This window comes from Macaca fascicularis, chromosome 7, assembly GCF_037993035.2.
Source record: "Macaca fascicularis isolate 582-1 chromosome 7, T2T-MFA8v1.1".
Classification (NCBI taxonomy): domain Eukaryota; kingdom Metazoa; phylum Chordata; class Mammalia; order Primates; family Cercopithecidae; genus Macaca; species Macaca fascicularis.
Genome location: NC_088381.1, coordinates 47,502,742 through 47,519,347, shown reverse-complemented (window position 1 = coordinate 47,519,347; position 16,606 = coordinate 47,502,742). Strand labels below are relative to the sequence as shown.

Below are 16,606 nucleotides of genomic sequence, written 5' to 3'. Positions count from 1 at the left end.
ATATATGAATGCTGTTAGGTTTTAAATGAATACTTGGCATATCTTTGGGAAAGAGGAAAAAGTACTTTTTCTAATAACATTTTATCAGCGTAATATTATTGATATTATATCTATTTTCCTTTTAGGAGGGTAAAAAGACATATTTCTGTTCCCAACTAATCCCCTATTTTTATGTAATGGATAAAAAAAGTTATAAACTATTATTTCTCAATTTGTCTGCTCTTCTTATATCTATAAAATTGAATTAGACTACAAGATGTAAGATTTTGTATTTCTCAACCAAAGAATAATTGCAGCTTTAGTTAGTGGAGAGAGTCTAGGCTCTGGATTCAGACAGTCCTAGGTTTAAATTTAGTGACTTATAACAACTATTTTATTTGCTGATGACTCTGTAGGTCAGCAATTTGGGCTGGACTCTGTTACATGGTGGTTCTGCTGATCTGGTCTGTCTGGGGTCACTCCTGTGGCTGCAGTCGTCTGGTGGCTGCACGAGGACTGCATGGTCTAAAATGGCAGCACTGATAATGTCTGGCACATGATGCTTGCTGGCATGACTGGGTGGCTGGGCTCTTTTTCTGTCATGCTCTCCTACCCTCAAGGGGGCTAGCTTGTTCACAGCATGCTAGCAGCATTCCCAGAGTAGAGTGGAAGCAGCAAGAAAGGTCACTTCTGCCACATTGTATTTGTCACATTAAGTTACAAGTCCAGGCCGGATTCAACGGATGAGGAAGTAAATGTCGTTTCTTGATGAGAGGAGTGGCACAATCACATTGCAAAGGGCTGGGCTTATAGCAGTGAAAGAAATGGACAGTGGCTGCATCATCCACCGCCTTAAATTAGTTAGTTCCTTTGTACCCTATTTGGAAAGTAGAAATAACAGTTTGACTTGACTTGAAGGGTTCTTCAAGTTTAATAATTGTGTACATACAACACTTAGAGGTTTTCCTCAGCGATTTTGAAATAGAATCCTTATTTATAATGCTGTGTTTTTATTATAGATCTAAATATGAGAGCAAACATTCTTTCTCATTATTAATTTGGCCATGTATTTTTAATATGGGAGACATGTATTAAGACTCACTGGAAGGAAATCCTGTGTGAAATAGCTGTTTGGGGGAAAGTTATGCATTTGTGCAGAAGTATTATTCATTTAATAAAAGGAAGAGCAGCTAACTTTTAATAGGTTTACAAAAACATATGCTTTCCTATAACCCTCTGCTTTTATATATATAACCTTATAATTCACATTTTACATTCTAAAAATATTGGCTAATAGTGTAATGTTTGTTTTCAGTTTAGTATTTGAAGAGTCTTTTGAGTTGTAGCGAACGTATTTTTGTTTAATTAATATTTCTTTGCAAAGCCAAGAAAAAACCAAAGGTACAAAAATATCTTTTGTTGGTTTTTATTGTGATCAAACCCCATCAGAGGCTCTTTAATAAGTGTATCTATTTTGCCTTTTACTTTGTTGAGAATAAACATAGAATGCTTTCTAAAACTCTCCTGTTTTGAGATACATATCAAACATTGGCAAAAATATTTGTTAAAATTCACCATAAGTATTACTATGTTCATTGGTGTATATAGGGATAGAAGGCAAAATGATCCTCTTTGGTTTTTAGCTTTATATTTAAAAATTTTTACTTATGACATTTAGGCTTTTTAAGAACTCTAATTTGAATATACTTTTCAAAAAATATCAAGGAACAAAATTTATTTTTTTCCAGATAACCAATCTTAGCATTTTTAAGGGAATATTAAACAAAATCTTAACCAGCCTGAAAGCTTCATTCTTGTATGATATACATTATAATTTGTTCTGTTTAAGGTCTATGTATATATTTACTTAGTAATTTAATGCATCTCCTCTTGAGGAAGGGTAAAATAAGTAATATTACAGTATAAATGATAACTGTTAAACGTGGAGAAGCCACATCTTGTCTATATTTTAAATAAACTGTTTTAAGTGCCCAGACAGTTCTAATAAAGTAACAAATACCTGCATTAGGGAGGGGTAGACAGTCTGGTATTTATACAACAGACTAGAATAGAATCAAACTGGGTGGTTAGGAAATCTTGGCAAAGCAGTGCTTTCTGAGTCTTTCTGACTCCAGTTCTTTAAATTTTTTTTTCAGATTTGATAGCCACCTTAGATGTTGAAGAGGTTAGATTTATTATTTAAATCATCATCATCTTTTTTGTTGTTTATATTTTTATGTAGAAGAATCCAGTAAAGTGAGATTAAGCCTGTTCTTGCCTTGGTCAGGAAAATGATTTTAGGATATAATTTTCCCTTTCCTCTGTTTGTTCCACTGAGTCCAAACTACATACTTTCAAATCATACAGTGGAAGGATAACAGAAGTGAATGAGGCATAATTAACTAAGGATAAGGGAAATAATAAAGAGAAGATAGTCAGGGGTCAGGGAGAAAGAAGCTGGCTGTACAGCTTTTGTTTCCCTGGTATATTTTAGCATTCTTTTCTTTTTCTGTTACATAAGCTCTAATTTGCTGTTATATAAGTGGGAGGAATAAATAACCTTTGGACTAAATGGAATGGGGGAATACTTCTAGCCATCATCAATCCAATGAACTGTAGAACAGTTCTTAATTGTGCAGCCTAATCTTCAAGGAATGTTTATGCTTTGTAAGCTTTGCTCTCTGCTGTTTTGAATTGTGATACAGCTTGTGTAACAGAGAATGCTGGTAATTATAGGGTACTATAGAAGCCTGCTGTACTTTGTTAATTAGATGTTTTGGGGGAATTTGCCTAAACACCAATGATGTTTAGTTTTATTTAGGATATATATTTTTCCCTTTGGAGAAGACTTTCTTTTCTTGGAGCCTTATCTGGAGGATGGTGACTGTTTATGAAACTGTTTTGGGGAGTGCTATTTTTATGGTAGATTTTTTAGCATAGTTCATTGTAAAGTTTATTTAGATTTCTAGGTCTGAAGTGGGTGAGGTATATAAGATATCTATTATATTAAGATAAATTCATCTTGTAAACATTTCAAAGCAAGTTAAGATTCAGCAGGTAATATTGCTCAATATAAATTCTTGGAAGTGAAAAAAAATAGTATGTCAGGATGAGTTATTTTTGTAGACTTGATTCCAAAGCGACCAAAAGAACTTCATGAAAATACAGTTGCCTTAATCCTTCAAGAAGTCCCTTTTGAAAAACGTTTATGATAAAACTGAGGAATCCCATATTATAGATCTGGTGGTGTCTGCCTTCTTATCTCATCCTGGGATTGTCTTACTCATTATGCATCAGCTATGTTGGCCTTCTTTCAGATATCCAAGCCCCTTTCACTAGTTGTTCCCACTGTCTGGGTTATAAATTCTTTGTCATTCGGATATCACCCTCAAGATCAGGTTCTTACAACAGCCTTTTCCAGTTACCCAACCTAACAGTCAACTCTCAGCATTTTCATCACATCTCCTTCCCTATTTATTTATTTTTTTGAGACGGAGTCTCGCTCTGTCGCCCAGGCTGGAGTGCGGTGGCCGGATCTCAGCTCACTGCAAGCTCCACCTTCCAGGTTCACGCCATTCTCCTGCCTCACCCTCCCAAGTGGCTGGGACTACAGGCACCTGCCACCGCGCCCGGCTAATTTTTTGTATTTTTGGTAGAGACGGGGTTTCACCGTGGTCTCCATCTCCTGATCTCGTGATCCGCCCGTCGCGGCCTTCCAGAGTGCTGGGATTACAGGCGTGAGCCACTGCGCCCAGCCCTCTTTCCCTATTCTTACGTGATAGTTTGTTTTCCTTGGTTGCTTACTTATCTTTCTTCATTAGAACATCAAGTTCCATGGGAAGAGAGACTTGGGCTGTCTTCCACGCCTGACAGTAGTAGGCGCTTCATGAAAGTTTGCATATGCAAATATGGAAGTTTTCATCCTTTTTGCTATAAAGGATATCTAAGTTTATTAGGTGGAAATTTTAAAAAGATACTTGCATTTTTACATTGAAGATTTTTTCCAGATGATTAGAGAAATGGAAGTAGCATAACTAGTGCAAAGAGCAATGGACAAGAAGTCAATACAACAGGTTTCTTTAATCATTCTGCAACGAATTACAGTTGCCTTATAGCAGACCAAATCCCCTAATCTCCTAGTGACTCCGTTTCTGCATGTATAAAATGAGAAACAGGGTTAACTTTCCATATGATATAAGGAGGCAAGTGAGGGCAGCACTGTGCAGGGATTTTTTGGACTCCGTCAAAGAACTTTATATTTATCCTACAAGCAATAGAAAGCTACTGAAAGGATTTTAACTGAGGTGGGACAGGATATAGGGAAGTGGTGGTGGTGATATGATTAGGTTTCCATTTTAGAAAAATTACTGACTGCAGTGTGGAGAACACAAGGAAAGGGGCTAGAATGAATGAGAACAAACCGTTTAGGAGATAAATGCAGCCATCCTGGTGAGGGATGGTACTAACTTGGAATAGGGTAATTTCAATGGACATGGAGATGAGCAGGTGGATTTCAGTAACATGGGGAGGTAAAATCAGCAGGATTTGGTGATGGGGACCAAGGAAAGGAAGGTGTCAAGATTAATACCTAGATTTCTGTCTATGCACAACCAGATGGATTCTGATGTCTTTGCTGTGTTAATGAAACCTGGAATAGGATCAGAATTCAGGAGGAAGAGCATGTTTTTGGTTTGGGACATGTAGGTGCTTTTAAAACACTCAAGAAGAATCATGAAGAAGGTACATGGAGATATATACATATTCCTGGAACTTAGAGAAGCCTGGGTTGTGGATGTGTTTCTGAGTCATTTGCATGTAGATTTTAATTGATATGTATATCATGAATATAAAGTGCTTTGTAGAACATAAAAGGCCACAGGTTGCGTTTGTCATTTCCTAAATTTGTGGTGGTATTTCCAACCTGATTTTCTGCTTACCTTTTAATAGATAGGTTAGTCATCTTCTCTGTAGAACTTTTCTGACTTTCCCTCTTTTGAACTATTTCTGTATTGCACACATAATTATTGTGGTGGTGTTATACTATACTGTAATTGTTTTGTGCATGTTTATATACATGTCTGTCTGCCTTCTTATACTGTGAGATCAGTTGAAGAAAGTGACTGAGTTTAATTCCAGTCACCTGGTTGAGGCCGGGTGTCATGTCTATTTTCTTCCTCCGGGTATATCTAGCACCCTAAATGTGGGGCTTGGCACTATCAATTGATCATACATATTTGAATGTTGAGTGAAATATTTATATCCCTTTACACATAGGTGTTTAGTGATTATTTTGTTGCAATTTTTTTTTTTTTTTTTTAAGTAGAGTCGGGGTTTCTGGTTTCTGGCACACAACTGTTAAAACCCTTGGAATCTCCAGAGAGATAAGAGTGCCTTTGTATGCTAATGAGATGACTGGGAGCCCCTAGATAGTTTCAGAATGGGGACTGGTCTTCCAGAAAGACCAAGCCATGATTAGAGGGTTGGGACTTTCAGCCCACCCCAACCTCAGGGGTGGGGAAAGGGGCTGATGTTTGAGTTGATCACCAATGACCAGTGATGTAATCAGTCATGCCTATGTAATGTAGCCTCCATGAAAGCCCCAAAAGGACAGGGTTCAGAGAGCTTCCTGGTTGCTGAACATGTGGAGGCACCTGGAGGATGGTAAGCCAGGAGAGGGCAAGAAAGCCCTTCACTCCTTCCCACATTCTTTGCCTTTTGCATCTCTTCCATCTGCAAGCTTGGTAACATCCTTTACAATAAATGAGTAAGCATAGGTAAAGTGTTTCCCTGAGTCCTGTGAGCTGCTCTAGCAAATTAATCATGGGTCATGGGAACCCTGATTTACAGGCAGTTGCTCAGAAGCACGGGTCACAAGCTGGGGCTTGCAATTGGCATCTGAAGGGTGGGAGTGACAGTCTTATGGGACTGAGTCTGTAGCTCTGTGCGATCTGACACTATCTCCAGGTAGCTAGTGTCAGAAATGAGTTAAATTGTAGGAGACTCAGATGGTGTGTGCTGGAGAACTGCTCCGTAAGTGGAGAAAACCTCTCTGCATTTGGCCACAGAAGTATTCTGTGGTGAGTGTGAGAGTTGGGAAAAGTTTGGTTTTTCCTATCTCATCGAGTGCGTATATGCAATTATAAATAAAAAGAGGGTCCATTGCTTTCGTCAGATTTATTTTTATTTATTTTTTGGAGACAGGGTCTTGCTCTAACAGACAGACTGGAATATAGTGGCACGAACTTGGCTCACTGCAGCTCCGACTTCCCAGGACCAGGTGATTCTCCCACCTCAGCCTCCCAAATAGTTGGGACTACAGGTGTGCGCCACCATGCCTAATTTTTTTGTATTTTTTGTAGAGATAGGGTTTCGTCATGTTGCCCAGGCTGGTCTCAACTCCTGGGCTCAAGTGATCCCAAAGTGCTGGGATTTTAGGCGAGAGCCACCGCGCCCTGCCTCATTAGATTTTTAAAGGGATCCATGACACCAAAATTATTAAGATCTGTGAATTAGATACTTTTGTTCAGGATGACTCCTCTTGGCTTTAAGCAGTTTTCTATCAAAGGTTTGCTATCATCCTATATAAATTACCTTTAGGCTAAAACTAGTCACCTAATCATTTTAGCTATGATTTGTTGACTAGCCATTAAACAGTATATTTCATATGGATTTGCATATATGTTAAAGTGTATTTGCATATAAATTTCTTAGGAGACTTTCTTAAATATTGAATAAATATTCAGTATTGGACTCATAGGCTTAAAGAAATGTTGTTTAGACTTTTTAACAGAAAAGAGTCTAGATGTAAAGTTTTTAATAATGGTTATTTCTGCATGGTGGAATTATGGGGTATATCGGTTTTCATTTATAAACTTAAATGTATTCTAGGCTTTCTACACAAAACATACATTACTTTTCAAATTAAAAATTTTATATATCTGGAAAAGTTATGAATTTCTAATTGATATTAATATGAGAGTCAATGTCAAAACTTTTAAGTGATTTTTTTATGTTGATGTAGAGTTTAAAGTTGTCCAGTTAGATCTACCTAGTGAAATAACTGATTTATGTTAAAATATTTGTTCTCCAGAAACAACTATATTTGTCTTTTACCATAGATACTTTGGCTTGCTGCATTCTGAATAGGATGAACGTCTCTTTTTCAAACCAACATAATAACTGACTGTAGAAATTTACTTGTTATAATATATGGTAAACATTAGTACCCCTCAAAAAAATTACTACTTCCTTTTAGAAGGCTTTCATTTGATATTATGGCGCTTACCTTGTAAGTATATGACTGTGGACTCACTAAGATATGTTGAAATATTAATTCTTTTGAAGCAGAGAGGTATCTTTTGTTAAAGGATTAGAGTGGAAAGGGTGTGCTGCTTTAGGAGCCGCATTAATGACTCAGTGAAAGGCATTGGTGATAATGATGTATTGCAGTTTAAATATGTATACATCAGCTAATTTATTAGTAGTGAATGAAATATACAGAAGTTGAGAGAATAGTTTATTATAATGAACTCCCATGAACCTGTAACTCAGCTTTAACAGTTATTAACCTGTGGCCAATCTTGTTTTATCTATACTCCCAAAGCCCTGATTGATTTTTAAAAAATTAGTATTTGTTAGTATTAATCATGAAATAGGCTGGCCGGGCATAGTGGCTCACACCTGTAATCCCAGCACTTTGGGAGGCTGAGGTGGGCAGATCAGTTGAGGTCAGCAGTTCGAGACTAGCCTGGCCAATGTGGCAAAATCCTGTCTCTACTAAAAATACAAAAATATTAGCCGGGTGTGGGTGGTGTGCACCTGTAATCCCAGTTACTCAGTAGGCTGAACCAGGAGAATAGCTTGAACCTGGGTGGTGGAGGTTGCAGGTTGCAGTGAGCTGGTATTGTGCCATTGCACTCCAGCCTGGGTGACAGAACAAACTCTGTCTCAAAAAAAAAGAAAATAAAAGAAAAACAGTCTTGAGAAATTACATTTATGTTTTTATTATTATTTTTAATTGTACTGAAAACACATAACATAAACATTTACTGTCAACCATTTTAAATTCATGTGTTGAGTATGTTCACATTGTTATGCAACTGATCTTTAGAACGTTATCTTGGAATATTGAAACTCTATACCCATTAAACAACAGCTACCCATTTCTGCCCCGTCACAGCCCTGATATCCACCATTGTTTTTTGTTTCTGTAAATTCGACAACTTTAGGTACCTCATGTAAGTAAATCTTACAGTATTTGTCTTTTTTTGACTCGCTAATTTCATTTAGCATAATGTTTTCAAGGTTCATCTATGTTGTAGCATGTGACAGGGTTTCCTTCTTTTTAAGGCTCAGTAGTAGTCTATTGTATGCATAAGCCACATTTTGTTTATCCATTCAACCATCAATGGACATTTGGATTATTTCCACTTCTTGGCTATTGTGAATAATGCTACTATAAATATGGATATGCAAATATCTCTAGGAGACCCTGCTTTCAACTCATTTGGATATATACCCAGAAGTAGGATGGCTGGATCATATGGTAGCTCTATTTATAATTTTTTGAGGAATCACCATATGCGTTCCATCGTAGTTGCACTATTTTACAATCCCCACAGTGCACAAGGGTTCTAATTTCTACACATTCTTGCTAACACTTGTTCTTTTCTTATTCCTTTTTTTGGGATGTTAGCATTCCTGAGTGTGAGGTTATATCTCACTGTGGTTTTGATTTGTTTTTCTCTAATGATTAGTGACATTGAACATCTTCTTATGCTTATTGGCTATTCATACATTATCTTTGTAGAAATCTTTATTCAAGTCCTTTGCCCATTTTTAAATCTTTGTTGTTGTTGAGTCATAGTAATTTAAAAATGTAATTTATGTATTAGCCCCTTATTAGATATATGATTTGCAGATATTTCTGTGTGTTCTGTAGGTTGCCTTTTTATTGTGTTGATTGTTTCTTTTGCTGCACAGAAGTTTGATACAGTTTCATTGGTCTAGTTTTGCTTTTGTAGCTGAGCTTTTGGTGTCACATGCAGGAAATCATTGCCAAATCCAATTTATGAAGTTTTCTCCTGTGTTTTCTTCTAGGAGTTTTACAGTTTTGGGTCTTATGTTTAGGTCTTCAATCAATTTTGAGTCATTTTTTGCATCTGGTGTAAGCTAAAGGTGCAACTTTATTCTTTTGCATGTGGATATCCAGTTTTCCCAACACTGTTGAGGAGGTTTTTCTTTCTCCATTGAGTGCTCTTGGCACCTTGTTGAAGATCATTTGACTGTTACATGAGGGTTTATCTGTGGGCTGTTTACTTTATTCCACTGGTCTATATGTCTGACTTTATGCCACTTTGACACTGTTTTGATTACTATAGTTTCATAATAAGCTTTGGAATCAGGAAGTATGAGGTTTCCAACATTCTTCTTCCTTTTCAAGACTGCCTATTTGAGGTCCCTTGAGATTCCATATGAATGTTAGGATTTATTTTTCTATTTCTGCAAAAAATGCCATTGGGATTTTGGTAGGGATTGCACTGATCTCTGGATTGCCTTGGGTGGTATTGACATCTTAATGGTATTAAGTTTTCCAAACCTGTGAACCTGGGATGTCTTTAAATTTATTTGTCACTTTTTAATTTCAAAAATGTTTTGTCATTTTCAGTGTACAAATTTTTCACCTAATTGACTAGGCTTATTCCTAAGTATTTTTTTATTTTTGATGCTATTGTAAATGGAATTGTTTAATTTTGTTTTGGATTGTTCATTGTTATTGTATAGAAATGCAACTGGTTTTTGTGTGCTCTTTCCCACACCTTTGCTGAATTTATTCTAACAGGTTTTTGTTTTGTTTGTGTGTATGAGTGTGTATCTATAATCTTTAGAGTTTTTTTTACAAGTAAGATCCTGTCATTTGAGAACAGAGATGATTTCAACTTCTTCCTTTCTGGTTTGGATGTCTTTTATTTCTTTTTCCTGCCTAATTTCTCTGAGTAAGACTTCCAATTCTATGCTAAATAGAAATGGCCAGAGCAGCATCTTTGTCTTCTGCCTGATCTTAGAGGAAAAGCTTTCAGTTTTCCATAGTTGAGTATAAGGTTAGCAGTGGGCTTTTCATATATGGTCTTTATTGTGTTGAGGCAGTTTCCTTCTAGTCCCAGTTTTTTGGGTATTTTTACCATGAAAGGATGTTGAGTCTTGTCAAATGCTTTTTCTTTATCAACTTATATGATCATTGTGATTTTTGTCCTTTATTCTGTTAAGGTGGTATATTACAATGAATTTCATATATTGAAACGTCCTTGCATTCCAGGAATAAAGATTATACACTTGATCATGGTGTATAATCTATTAAATGTGCTATTAGATTAGGTTTGCCCTCTGATTGTTTTGATTATTTTTGAAGCAAATACCAGGCATCTTATTACTTGATTCATTTGATCTAAAAATATTTCAGTATGTATTTTTAAAACATGGGGATTTTCAGAAATAATTAGAAGATTATCACATCAGAAATCTCAGTTTACTGAGATTTCTTTAATGCCATCCAATGTCCAGTCAGTAGTCGTATTTTCTCAATTGTTTTATTTTTATAGATACAGTTTGTTTAATCAGGGTACTTAAGTTCTGTGACTTACGATTGCTTTGTAGGTTTCTGAAGTCACTTTCAATTTATAGGTTAAATTCTGTCTTTTAAATCTTGCTGTATTTTGTTTAAGAAGCCATGGTTTACTCGATGGTAGATCTTTCTGATTGCATCCTGTGATGCAATCTTTGTGATATAGTTTATTATATTTCTCTGTCCCCTGTATTTCTTGTAAATTGTTACTTCTAGGGGTTTGGTTGGATTTTTATTATTGTATTTTATTTTATTTTTTTTGAGACAGAGTTTCGCTCTTGTTGCCCAAGTTTGGGTGCAATGGCGCGATCTCAGCTCACTGCAATCTCCGTGTCCTGTGTTCAAGCGATTCTCCTGCCTCAGCCTCTGGAGTAGCTAGGATTACAGGCATGCACCACCATGCCTGGCTACTTTTATATTTTTAGTATAGACGAGGTTCCTCCATGTTGGTCAGGCTGGGCTCGAACTCCTGACCTCAGGTGATCCGCCTCTTGGCCTCTCAAAGTTCTGGGATTACAGACGTGAGCCACTGCACCTGGCCACTTCTTTATTAATTTTTTAAAGAGTGTTTTTCTGATTAGTAATGTTAAAGCAAACTAAATATGGCCTGAGAAGGACTCTGTACTTCTATATTTGAGTCCTTGCAGATGAACTATAATCTAACTTAATCGGTAGGCAAGATTGAAAACCTAATTTAGGAGTATGTGCCCATAACAATAGCTGAGTCTTGGCCAATCCCAGCAGCCACATACTTCAACCACTCATACACTGCTGAGTGTTCAGACTGTATTCAAATACGACAAACACCAACCTGTAACCAGTCCAGCTATTTCTGTACCTCCCTTCTGATTTCTATACATCACTTCCCTTTTTAATCTATAAATTTGTTCTGACCACAGGGCATCCCTGGGGTCTCTCTGAATCTGCTGTGATTCTATGGGCTACCTGATTTCTGAATTGTTCATTGCTCAATTAAACTCCTTTAAATTTAATTCAGCTGAAGTTTTTCTTTTAACAGTAACACTGACCAGGAGCTGGAGCACTTGTGACTATCGCCAGTGCCTACCATTTTTGGGCATAAACATCTACCATGCATGGTGCTGAGATCATTCATATCTATTAGCTATTTGATTTTACACATATAGGTTCTCTATTGTTATCCTTGCTTTGTAGTTAAGGGCACTGATGCCTAGAAAGTGTAAATAAATTATCCCACTGGTATACAGCAGGTAGGTAGCAGAGCTGGACTCTGAACCCAGGTTTGCCTGACTTTTGAGTCAGGCAAAATTCTGAAGAATGCGTGTTTTAACTAAAATGCTTTTTGAGGAGTTCAGTGGGATTTGTAGACTGGTAAAGAAAGACTTGCAGTGTGGGATGTGCAGGAGTAAGTGTGAAGAAGGATCTTTTATTGACCATGAGCAGTAGGATCTGTTTGCTCAGTTGCAATCAACTGAACCACTCATGGGCTAACTGCCTTCACCTCAGGTCAATAGATATTTGTTATCTGAATGTGGATAGTTTACTGGGAAACAATGTTGCTGGTAAATGTGTGTTACAGATCTAGCCTATTTAACAATTTAGTCCAAGAGGAAAAAGGATTCATGAAGCAGATGTGGATTCTGGTCCTTAAGATGGGTGAGAATCTAGTGACTGGCTACCAAATTACTTATTGAAAAATTAGTTTTACAGTTTCAAACCAGACACAGAAGAAACCTTAGATATAGTCAAATTAGAGGGGAGCTGAGGAGGCAGACAGTACGCTAATAAACAGATAAACATCTGATATAATGGCAGATACTGATGAGCTCCCTGCAGAAAAGTAAAACAGGGCACAAGGATAAAGAGTGGTGGGGTAGAGTGGGACCGGGGGCCATTTAGATGCAGAGGTCTGGGAAGCCCTCTCTAAGGAAGTAACATTGGAGAAGAACCTGAAAGTAGGGGAGGGAAGAACCTTATAGGTACAGGGGACAGCAAAGGTGGGAATTTGCCTAGGGCTCTTGGGAAATAGCTATGAAGGAAGGTGTGAGAGCAGGCACAGAAGATTACGCCACAAAGGCTAGGGAGGTGGCAGACAGCTCAGGATGTCCATAATACTAGGACACACAATTCTATCTCCTGAGTGTGGGTAGCTCCTTATATGGCTTTAGTTATTTGTTCCTGTTTTCCATCTTCCTTTGCCTTTGCTGTCCTATTTCTAGAAAGAATGTGCTTGCTTTGTTACCCAAAGGACAGGGTCTGAGTTCTATCACAGATTTCCTCAGAAGAACGTGACACAGACTGGGCGGAGTCTCTGGGTTTAGCCAAATGAATCCATTGTGATATCTTGTGGTTTGGGGGGAAAAAACAATCATTGTTTCAAAAATAAGATACGGTATATGACCCTTATATATTTTATAATTAGAATATGGGCCTAATGTTTTAAATTTAGTAGGAAACGAATTTCTTGTGGAAGTACATAGCAGAATTTTTAACTGGCAGCATGATCTGTAATATAGCAGCTCCCTCCTTCCTGTAAACACTTGTGTTGGAATGTTTTGCATTCCCATGAAACAATTTTCCCAAATGTGTCTTTTTAGAGGAAGTGTAAATTATTCTCATGCTATTGTGGTAATGAGAACATGGTTTAAAAAAAACCAAAAAACAAAAAACACCACCACTAACAACCACAAAAAAACCACCCTGAACTTGCACTGGCCTTGGTAATGTAAGAAATGTTGATACAAGTATGCTATCATAGAGAATGCAGAGAAGTTACCTGGTTTGTCCCCAAATGGAGATTTTTTTTAATAGTCTAGCTCGTTGTCTAATGTGTATTTGCCTCCTTTAGTGTTTAACCAGTTTTTTTTTTTTTTTTTTAATCCAGTGAATCCAGGTAATTTGACTTTCCACTGATAAAATATTTACTTGTCATATTAGGCAGGGTGCTAAACTTGGAAATTAAAAGTACTGAGTTAAATTTAAAATTTGTTGAAAAGTATTCATCATGATGTATTCTATTTAATGTTTTGGCAGTGCCTCTGGCTCTTCTCATTTAACATGCTGGGAGACAGACTGGCAGCAGTTGTAAGTTGAAACCTGGTTGTATGCAGAATGAGACTGATAGGGGTACAAAATAAAATGGAGAAAATTTGAAAGTGTTACTGTGTGTTTCCTTAAATTAAAATGTGACACGTTTGCTTAAAATAGAGTTTGTCAGGGCTATTATAACTTCATGTTAGATGATCCTAAGACTGAAACTGGTTTTAAATATTTTTCTGAGGAATAACCAAATTTGTCTCTTAAAATGTTGTCATTATGTCACACAATTTGTTTTTATATAATAAGCATGTTTTACAATATGTTTGAGTCATTTTCCCCAGTAGACCTGAAATTTATTACTCAGAGGAAAAGCATGCATTTACAATATATTCTTAGCTGCTCCTTTCTATCATTCAGCTGTCAAGTCCTATGGAATCTAAAATAGAACTCAACCAATGGGAGACGGGCTCCACACTGTTTACTGGACAATTCGGATGTGGACAGTTTTATCATGCACTGCAGCGTCTGTGTTGCAGTGTTGAGGCAGCAGGATGCAGAGCGCTGTTCAAGTTTTCCAGTGGGGTCCCTCAAAGGGACAACTTTGAAAGATAGCTAGCTTCTAAAAAATAAGAAATAGACAGTTACTGTACCTGACTTGGGGCTGCTCTTAATCAAGTGCTGCATTGCAAGGAAGATAATATTCAAGCGTTATGAAGGCGGAGAAGGATCCTGAAGACAAAGAAAATATCGTTAGAGATCCAAGCTAAGTGTAGCACAGTATGTGAGGGACTGAGTCACTTGTCAGGAGTTTGTCTGAGGGTTTGCTTTGTGAGCTTACAGAGATTTGTAACTTAATGCAAAGTAGTTTGCCATTAGCAACAAGAAACTAAATCCTGTCTATGATGAACTGTTGGTTTTCTTGTGCTCCTAAGAACAGAGTAGGTATCCCAGTAGTCTAGTGTAACAAAAGATTCTTGGTTAGGCTTTCTGAACTGTGTTCTTTTAAAATGCACTACTGTTTTATTAATTTGGTTTGCTTTATTTTTTTCTTCTTGATTTAGTTGATTAGCAGATTGGGGTTAGTAATAGAAAACAAAAGTTCTTTCTCTGGGTTTAAAAAGCACATGATAAAATCTTAATAATTGTACAGTGTTACTGTTAACTGACAGTGAATCGCAGCTGAAAATGGTACTTGGTATAGAACTGAAAGTCATATGATAATGTGAGACTTTAATCACATTTAATTATCTTTAAAGAAAGCCTTATTTTTGAATTTTTACAACTTTTTGGTGATTTAAATGGCTCTTTTTTCCACCAGCAAGTTTACTTGGAAATAAACTTGAGATTATTTTAATTGTAAGGGTAGACTAATCAAATCTAGAACAAGCATTTGTGTGTTAAGTGTGATTTAATCCTTTAGACATTTGAAAATACAATGTCTTGTAAGCTTATGTTCACTACCACTCCCCAAATTGGAGTCAGTAAACTGTTTTGTTTTTGTTTTAAAGCTTAAGAAAGGTGATACGTAAAATGTAGCTTAGATATGGAGCCCATAGGTAGGGTTATTCTATAAGTTGGCAGTTTAAACTTTTGAAGTTAGGAGGAAGGGGGTTCATCACCAAATTTAACTAATTTAGAGACAATTCTAAAATCTGTGTAGGTACTTGAACCAGGTTCCATTAAAATATTAAATTACAGGAGTAAGTTAAAATTTTAATGTATTTGTCTTTTTTCATAATCATTCTCTACATCAAGTATTTAATTTTACATTACTTGTTTAACAAGAAAATTAGTGATGGTGATTTTTTTTACTTTTCTTTTTTGGTTTATAGGGAATAGTAGATATAAAATTATCATATTGATCAAACATTTAGAGGATATACAGGTGATTCAGTTTTTTTCTCAGAGATTTGTTAGGGTATTTGTGGCCATAGGATTTGTTTTGTAAGTTAAGTGAAAAATACCCAGATCTTTTTTTGTTCTAGAAATAATACTAGATTTAGCACAGAATTTACTAGTAAATTGGTATAATATTTTAAAAGGCTAAAATATCAATTGTTTAACATGTATTTTAGTTCTATGTTCTGACATTTATGCTTATTGAGAAAAGATCTAGGTTATTGGCTTCAGAATACCTTGAATGTATTTTTGCTTATCAAAGTTAGAGATAACCTTGATATGATTAAAATGTATGTTATATGAGACATCTTCCTTAAAACCCTCACCTTTAATCTTCTAAATACACATACACAGAATTTTTATTAAAATTAAAAATCTATTTTTTTATAAAAACAATACATATGGAATGTAAAAGGAGAAAATGAAAGTAAGCTGTGATCTTAGTATTTTCAGATGTTAAGCAGTTAATACTTTAGAGTCTGTCATTTTTAGCTTTTTCTATGTAAAAGTTTTATTTTATTCTAATATATAAACATAATGAATTGCTTTCTGTATAGAATATGTGTGTGTATATTTAATTTGCCTCCATAAATATATTTCCAACAGTACTTTTTACATAAATGTCTGTGTTGGGGGGGGGGGTAGTTTCTTAAAATGTATGTAGAATTCCACTGCATCTAAGAGTCCTAGGAGATATGTAACCAGAGCCAAATCTGAAAGTGTGATTTGAAATCTGAAAGGGTGTGGGAAAACTACACTGATTTTGGAACTATAAAAGTCATGGTCGGGCTTGAACACTTAAGACATTTACTGTCTCTGGGGCCTTGGCTTTTCTTATCTGCTAAATGGAGATGATAATTTTAGTTTACTAGGGTTGATTGGGACCTTAGTGCCTGGTACAGGGTAGGTGTTCAGTAGTTACTGATTTTCTTTTTTGCCTCAAAGGCAAAGAGAACTGGGCAGAGAACAAAAGAAACATGCTTTCCCTCAAAAGTATAATTTTAAATGTTTCTTGTATATCTTGTGTCTTGTATATCTTGTTTAAGATACACAGATTTTATAACTCTGCTCTCCTAATGAAGTTAGCAC

At 36.2% G+C, this 16,606-nt stretch overlaps 1 protein-coding gene across 8 annotated transcripts in view; it reads left to right on the top strand.

Annotated features, from left to right (window-relative positions):
- UACA (uveal autoantigen with coiled-coil domains and ankyrin repeats) overlaps positions 1-16,606 on the top strand; it is a 100,606-nt gene that overhangs the window by 42,315 nt on the left and 41,685 nt on the right. For 4 of the 8 annotated variants that reach the window (XM_073996151.1, XM_073996146.1, XM_073996149.1 and 1 more), the window contains exon 1: positions 14,153-14,556. The exons of the other annotated variants lie outside the window; for them this stretch is intronic. Coding sequence is in view for 1 of the 4 variants with exons in the window: in XM_005559944.4 (XP_005560001.3) it covers positions 14,518-14,556 (39 nt within the window). In the remaining 3 variants the exon portion in view is untranslated. Of the gene's footprint in view, positions 1-14,152; positions 14,557-16,606 lie in introns of those variants that run through there. 8 annotated transcript variants of the gene reach the window in all.